Source organism: Temnothorax curvispinosus, unplaced genomic scaffold (genome assembly GCF_003070985.1).
Source record: "Temnothorax curvispinosus isolate PA1 unplaced genomic scaffold, ASM307098v1 QBEX01007177.1, whole genome shotgun sequence".
Classification (NCBI taxonomy): domain Eukaryota; kingdom Metazoa; phylum Arthropoda; class Insecta; order Hymenoptera; family Formicidae; genus Temnothorax; species Temnothorax curvispinosus.
The window spans coordinates 1-7968 of NW_020216957.1; the positions used below are offsets into that span (position 1 = coordinate 1).

At 34.3% G+C, this 7968-nt stretch overlaps 2 protein-coding genes across 4 annotated transcripts; one reads left to right on the plus strand and one right to left on the minus strand.

Moving 5' to 3' along the window:
* Positions 1-43: 43 nt before the first annotated feature.
* On the plus strand, positions 44-3101 carry LOC112456789 (lipoyl synthase, mitochondrial). 2 transcript variants are annotated; one of them, XM_025019543.1, is made up of 7 exons: positions 44-186; positions 256-507; positions 921-1226; positions 1881-2037; positions 2140-2197; positions 2308-2463; positions 2557-3101. In XM_025019543.1, exons 2-7 carry the CDS (start codon positions 445-447, stop codon positions 2924-2926), a joined length of 1110 nt encoding a protein of 369 aa, XP_024875311.1. In that variant the 5' UTR covers positions 44-186; positions 256-444; the 3' UTR covers positions 2927-3101. The 2 variants fall into 2 exon arrangements, with proteins under 2 accessions (XP_024875311.1, XP_024875310.1); XM_025019542.1 differs by having other exon boundaries at positions 44-507.
* On the minus strand, positions 2777-6069 carry LOC112456790 (proteasome subunit alpha type-1). Of its 2 annotated transcripts, XM_025019545.1 has the most exons (5): positions 5789-6069; positions 4575-4734; positions 4286-4495; positions 3194-3413; positions 2777-2878 (listed from the first exon to the last, which is right to left on the minus strand). In XM_025019545.1, exons 1-4 carry the CDS (start codon positions 5965-5967, stop codon positions 3201-3203), a joined length of 762 nt encoding a protein of 253 aa, XP_024875313.1. In that variant the 5' UTR covers positions 5968-6069; the 3' UTR covers positions 2777-2878; positions 3194-3200. The 2 variants fall into 2 exon arrangements, with proteins under 2 accessions (XP_024875313.1, XP_024875312.1); XM_025019544.1 differs by lacking the exon at positions 2777-2878 and having other exon boundaries at positions 3075-3413.
* Between the last annotated feature and the right edge of the window lie 1899 nt (positions 6070-7968).

The following is a 7968-nucleotide window of genomic DNA, read 5'->3' on the forward strand; positions in this document are numbered from 1 at the left end:
AATTACTATTACTAACTTTATTTTATGTTTCGTACAATTATTTATGATAAATAAAAAGGATTACCTGGAATTACCTTTCAATAAAATTATAATTTTTCCGTCAACTTTCTTCCACCATGCGGGATCAGGGTAGCGATCATGTAACTTTTTCCCTAGAGCGGAAACGTGAAAAGTGAAAAATTTCATGTAACTATTTCTTTCTATTGGTATTGAATAGAAAGAGATAAACTTTTCACTTTTCACGTTCCGTCCTAGGGGAAAAGATACATGATCGATCCCCAGTGCTGTGCTGCTGTGAGACAAGGATCACTGATCCGGATTAGTCTGGGGAAATTTAGAAGTCTAGCGGTTGAGTGCCACTGCTCAGTCCGATCAGCGATCCGATTAGTTATCGTAAACACCCTCTGCTCTCTTTACAACTGACTGAATTTTCACCGCATAACCATGTTACGTATATTTGGCGCCACAAACCCTAAATGCGTCCTTAGCTGCCACTTCCATCTGGCAGTAAGTTTCAACGATTTGCTTCAATTCCGAAAGATGTTTAACCCTTAAAGTGTATACGTTTTTTTTTGTACCTTCTAAGTGTGTACATGGGTCTGTCACATTCAACGTTATTTTTCCCTATCTTAAAGTATTTTAAAAAATCTAAAAAAATTCATGAAACATCTGTCTACATTGTAGTTGACGATTTTATAGTCATTTTGATAAACATCGTTTATTTAATTCTAACAGGCTTGCAAGTTTTACAGTTGCGAGCATATATCACTTTAGCTCGGATGTTGTAGACCCACGTATATACGTTACGGGTTAAGCACAAACATTTCTATCTAGTACTCAAACCCTATTTATTCGTCTCAATATTTAATTGCGCAAATAATTGCGTCTGAAACAATTCTGACGAAAATATCATGTTACAGTGTGCGCGCACTGAGAGTAATAAGAGATTTTCTGAGAAGCTAGTAGATGGTCCGCAATTTGAAGACTTCCTCAAGAATGACGTTAAAGAGTACAATGGCAAATTAAAATTGGACATAGGTGAGTCAGGGCGGCTGAGATTGCCACCATGGTTAAAAACGGAGATACCTATGGGTAAGAGTTACAGTAGGATAAAGGCACAACTGAAGCAATTACGGCTAAGTACGGTCTGCGAGGAAGCCAGATGTCCTAATATTGGGGAGTGCTGGGGCGGAGGTAGTCATGGCACAGCAACAGCTACCATTATGGTTTGTATGATAAACCAAGAACTGAATACCAAAATAAGTTCGCTAGCAATCATATATTAATAGTCATGGAAATATCTCTATTTTTGTAAAACCATGATGTTAATTAGATCGTAACTTCGTGTATTCATTATATCGATTAGTGTATTCATTATATTCATATCGATCTATCTAGGACCATATAAAGTAAACAAATATTGATACATACCTTAAACCATATACTACTGAACTGCGCGTTGCACTCTTGATAGAGTAGCGCCAAGTTATAGGAAAGAGACAAACAGTTTGACACGCATGTGTGACAAGGTTTGGTTCCATATGGGACCTTGTCACACGCATGTCAAACTATGCTGCCCTTGTCCCTCAACTCAGCGCCAGTCCCCACCACTAACGCGCAGTCCAGTAGTATATGGTCTAAGGTACATACCAATATCTTTCATATTATTTGAATTTCTAATAAATGTTTTCTTTTTGCATCTGGCATTTTGTTATGTGAAAATGTCTCACAAAAATCTAAAGTTACCATTTAGCTATACGAATGGTATGCAGATTCACTTATCCATTGTGGTGTCAAAATAGTCAAATAGAAAGTTAAAGTTGTAGGAAATAAATAAACCATTGAAGATGTGTCGAGATAACAATGAGTCGATTCTTCAGTTGATGGGAGATACGTGCACTCGCGGCTGTCGTTTCTGCTCTGTCAAAACTGCACGTAAACCACCGCCGTTAGATGCAGAGGAGCCAATCAATACCGCTAGCGCGATAGTGGACTGGGGTTTGGATTATGTCGTTCTAACATCCGTGGATCGTGACGGTTAGTCATATAAATCAATAACACACACGCGTGTGTGTGTGTGTGTACAATTAAATTGCACTATTATAGATCCAAAATTCAACGCATTATTTATTATTTCAGATTTAAAGGATGGTGGAGCTAGCCATATCGCATCTACTGTCAAGGAAATAAAAAAGAGGTATCTTATCTGTGCAACTGTTTTTTTCCCTCTTATTTAATAGAACAAATGAGAAATAAAGTAACTAGTGCTCAAATCATATCGCGTTAGAAATACTTGTTTTATGATAGGAGCAGTATCCTAGTGGAATGTCTAGTGCCAGATTTCAGAGGCGATGAAGATTGTGTCGCTACGATTGTGAATTGTAATCTGGACGTGTTCGCGCATAACATTGAAACCGTAGAACGTTTAACCCCCTTTGTTCGCGATATGCGCGCTCGATATAGGTACGCTTAATGTATCTTTATAGTCCGATATATATTTATTAATACATATTTACGATTGTTAATTCGAATTAATTAGTCGTTTACTATATATAGGCAGTCGCTGGCCGTATTGAAAGCAGCTAAGAAGTTCAATCCCAATTTAATCACGAAATCGTCGATAATGCTGGGACTGGGCGAAACCAACCAGGAAGTCGAACAGACTCTGCAGGATCTAAGAGACGCTGGTGTGGATGCTGTAACATTGGGGCAGTACATGCAACCTACCAAAAGACACTTAAAAGTCGTCGAATATGTAACACCTCAGAAATTTAAAGCATGGGAAAATTTGGGAAATCAACTAGGCTTCCTGTATACCGCCAGCGGTCCATTAGTCCGGTCATCATATAAGGCCGGGGAATATTTCTTGGCAAATATACTAAAACAACGGAAGAAACAACAGATTGATAGTCACACTACATCGTGAATGGAAGCAATGTAGATGAATGTTTAGCCAAGATATATAATAGGAAATCAATATAAACAATATAATAAATTTACAGACATTGCGAAAAGAAAATCATCGCAATTTAGTGATAGAATGATCTGAACAATAACATATTACTATTAATGGATTGATAATAAATGTTTCGTCATCTATAGGTTTTTACTGTTGTTACAAAATTGAGATATTTAATCATAAAATGCAGCTTTACGTTATATATAAATTGAATGCAAATAAAATTTATATTACTACTATTTTAATCCGTATCCATGGCAATGGCAACTTGAGGATCTTGAGGACCTTCGTCGGCTGGCGGATCTTGCGGAGGTCTGGCGTCGTCTTGCACAGCTGGCTCAGTAGGCCTTCCACGTTTATCGTCCCCTTCAATTTGGGACAAATAAGCAGCCGTCGTAGTTTCGTCGAGAATAGTGAAATCGTAACCCTTTCCTACTATCCCAATTGATACATTCTGAAATATATAAGCGAGATGTAGTATCTTTTTCAAATCAAGATTAATTCTTAAAATTATGTATCAAGATTCTTATTATAAGTATTGTATCATTTGCTGCACATTTAGTAACATCATAAAGATTATATATACATGTATATATGTATGTATACAGAGCGTGTGTCCCAGAAGGAAAAGTTAATATTTTAGAAGGTGATGATATCGGTCATTTTAAACAAAAATGTTCATATGAACAAGGTTCCTATTCCTATTCCGAACAGTTTCCGAGATGGAGCTATTTAAATATACAGTTGCAAAATTACTGATAAGAAAGAGATACTACGTACTGTTTCCAATTTATTGTTCAAGTGACACATTTTTACAGAAGAATGGATACACGAGACGAACTGCTCGGTCAAATAATGGATACCATTGCATAAAAAATGCACTCAGACAAGCAACACGCCATGTTCTCACAAACGTTAATAAATGCATTGATGTTAATGATAGAATTTTAGAAAATTTATTGTAAGGTGTAAAAAAATGTGTCACTTGAATAATAAATCAGAAACAGTATATAGCATCTCTCTTATCAGTATTTTTACAACTATACATTCAAATAGCTCTATTTCGAAAGTTATTTAGAATAGAACACTCATTCATGATGGATCGATACCATCACCTCTCAAAATATTAAACCTTTCCTCTTGGGACATCCTATATATGTGTATATGTATATTAGCTAGATTATATGAAATGATACGTGACTCCGTGTGATCACGATTGACTCGCAGTCGACGAACCCAGGATTTGATCCCGACTTTCATCCTATGTCTTCATTTTATAAGTGCAAGGAACACGAAATGAGAGTACAGCTGGTCAAATCTACTTACCTTCACTGATAAATCGACTTCATTAGGTAGAGTATCACGTAACGCTCTAAGGCCATGCTTGACTAACTCATCAAGATCGCATGATAAAAATTCACTCAAGTGTTTCTCTAAGTATGTCCTTGCGCTTTGGGAACGTGATCCTATGGCCATCGCTTTACAGTCGAAATAATTTGCTGACGGACAAGTCTGATATATATGGGGCCCTTGATCCTATCAGAGATGATCATTGTTAGAGAGACATATTTGACATATAATGAATTATACGCTGTAATCTTCAAAAAATCCTTACATCATATCCAGCCACGAGTAAGCCAACGCCATATGGACGTCGATCATATCTTTGTGTACACGTTTGCATCTTATTTCCCAGAGATGTAATTAAACGACCCACAGGTAATGTATCATCGTGAGCATACTTGTAATTCAGACATTCGGTCCGCATATAACGGCTGCAAATATAAACATAATAATTTGTTATTCTAAGTTAACCTTTTTGCTAGTAATTACTACAATATACAGCAGAAAAATATAAATAAAATTTGAAACACAATTATAAATGTGTTTAAAAAAACTTGCACTTAAGGGGGGAGGGTCAAGTAAACGGCCGTTTTTTCCCGAATTTTTTTTAAACAGATGAAAGATTTATTAAATCAAAACAAAGTACATCATAATATTCATGATATATTATATTATTATGGTATATTATAAAATTTTTTTTGTCGAAAATTTTCAAAATGGCGGCGCAGCAGTTGCTTGAACTCGGCTCCTCAGATTTGCGCCGTGCAACGCTCAGGTCGCTCTAATTAACTGAAATAAAAAAACCAAAGTTTTTTTGTTAAAATGCGTTCATATGCTTTGCATGAACCTAAATTTAAAAAAAAATTAATAATAAACATTGTTTTTGCCATTTGTTTATAAAAGAAAAAGGTAACTTTTTTTTCAAAATGGTCCTGAATTTTTAATTTTGGATTTTTTTTAAATTTAGGTTCATGCAAAGCATATAAATGCATTTTAACAAAAAAACTTTGGTTTTTTTATTTCAGTTAATTAAGAGTGATCTGAGCGTTGCACGATGCAAATCCGAGGAGCCGACTTCAAGCAGCTGCTGCGCCGCCATTTTGAAATTTTTCGACATAAAAAAAATTTTATAATATACCAAATCATGAATATTATAATGTACTTTGTTCCAATTTAATAAATCTTTCCATTTGTTTAAAAAAAATTCAGAAAAAAACATCCGTTTACTTGACCCTCCCCCTTAAATATTTCAATTTTTAATACCATCAATATTTCTTATCAGTTTCAAATAACTTGAATAAAAGAAATCAATAAATTGGGTAAAACGTAACATACTTAGATTCCATCTACATCTAATATAATGACAATGTACTGGTGGCCAAGTAAAAGAGGTAAGAGATAATCAAGAATAGATTTTCTGCTATATTCTTTTATAAATAATAGAAACAGAGATTATGGAATGATAAAAACGAACAAACAGTATACCTCAATATTCTTGCATCAGCTGTTAAACCTGAAATGCTAATTCCCATGTGTTTGTCTATCGGTATAATTTTTTTCTGATGAGCTGATAGCTCTGATGATGCTCTCTTCAGCGCAATGAGAACGGCGTGTGTTTTGCTCTTAACACCTACGGTAGCTGATCCCAGTTTCACAGCTTCCATAGCATATTCCACTTGATGTAGTCGTCCTTGCGGACTCCATACTGTCACATCGCTATCATACTGATTGCGGAACTAAAAAATACATGCAATCGTCAAATTAATAGGAATCATATACATATTTCTATTCAATTAACATAAGTATTTGTATTCTTAAAAGGCTCTAATGATTAAAAATCAAACGTATGAAAAAGGGGCATAAAGCCGTAACAAGGTGTTTGTGTCAGTTTCTGTGTAGGTATATATACATATATTTTTCCAACTTTATTTAACTGCGCGCCGATTATTTGTCGGACTTGAAACACAGTTATTGTTGGAATTAAAACCCTTCCCTCCCCGGAATTAAATCGACTCGATTTAATTATCTAAAAACTGTAAAGAATTTATTGCGAAAAATATTACCTCAGTTTTAATTCCAACAATAACTGTGTTTCAAGTCCAATAAATAATCGGCGCGCAGTTAAATAAAGTTGAAAAAAAATAAAAAAAAAAATATATATATAAATTTATATATATATATATATATATATATATATATATATACACAACGTTTGATTTTTTATCTTTATATATATATATATATATACACACAGAAACTGACACGAACACCTTGTTACGGCTTTATGCCCCTTTTTCATACGTTTGATAAGTATTTGTGTCCTGTCTTTGACTAAGAATATCTTATTTCCATTTTATTTATAATTATATAAGTCAGTGACCAGTAAGATGTAACTTCCGGTCTGATTTTTGTGTTAATGCCTATTACCCTCTCCTTGTTTGCATCTTGACTTAAGGTACGATTTCATGGTACTGTCGTTCCCAAAACAGAGGCCAGTAGTCATGTGGTCTAATTTTATATTCAAGATCATCTTAAGTACGACCTCAAGACACAGTATAGCTATTTTATTGGTTGGATGGAATCTTAAGACTGTCAATAATCAGATTTAAAGCAATCTTAAGTACAAAATCCAACTATGAACATTGTACAAAGTGTCACGTCTTACAAGTAACACTACCCAAGTGTCACACACCAATTTTTCTGAAACTATGCACACATGTAAAACTTTGCAAAATATTTATCATGTTTTATTGTTATTTTTTTTATTTTTGATCATAAAGCATTTTAAGAGTAGAAACTACCCTCGAAATATTGACCTTCTCAACTCTATGTACGTTATCTCGAATAGTTTTTGCACCAGAATATTATCTCTAGGAGTTTTCAGGGTTTTCTCGACATTTTTTTCACAAAAAATCGACCAGCAACGTGCATGGCCTAAAAAGTTGTTATACATAGGATTGAGAAAGTCAGTATTTCGAGGGCAGTTTCTACCTTAAAACTCGACTCTTAAAACGCTTTATAGGCAAAAATAAAAAAACACGACACAAATATTTTTCAAAGTTCTACAAGTGTGCACAGTTTCAAAAAAATCGGCGTGACACCTGGGTAGTGTTACTTGTTACTTACATGCATCCAGCAATTCATTATCAAGATATAAGTTGAGAAGAAATGGACATTGACATAAAAGTCAGGTCAAAAACTGTGTCTATGCCAATGATATAATAGTTGTATATTTAACACATTCCATGTCACTTCCCAGGTAGCAAGTTTGTCGTCATTTTAACGTTAAAATGTTAAAAATGTTATTTTAACGTCTAAATGATGGCAATGTCAGTTTGCTACCAATGTTGTACCATCAATTGTCCATGCTGAATTATTTCCATTCAGGCTATTTCGATATTTTGAGTATAAGCAGATATGTTATCATAAAATATTTCATATCATTGATTGATACATTATATATACAATTAACATGTATAGAATAGTTATCATACCATATAGCCGTATACTATCGGTAGTATCTTAAATGGGCACTTGCGCACAAACCTCGATACATATTAATGTTTAATTATTCAATTTAAGGTGATCCTAAAGCCATGATCCTAGCCGGTTTTTTCAGTTTTTTTCTTAGCACTAATCTTTTAATTGGCTTTATAGAAATGCAA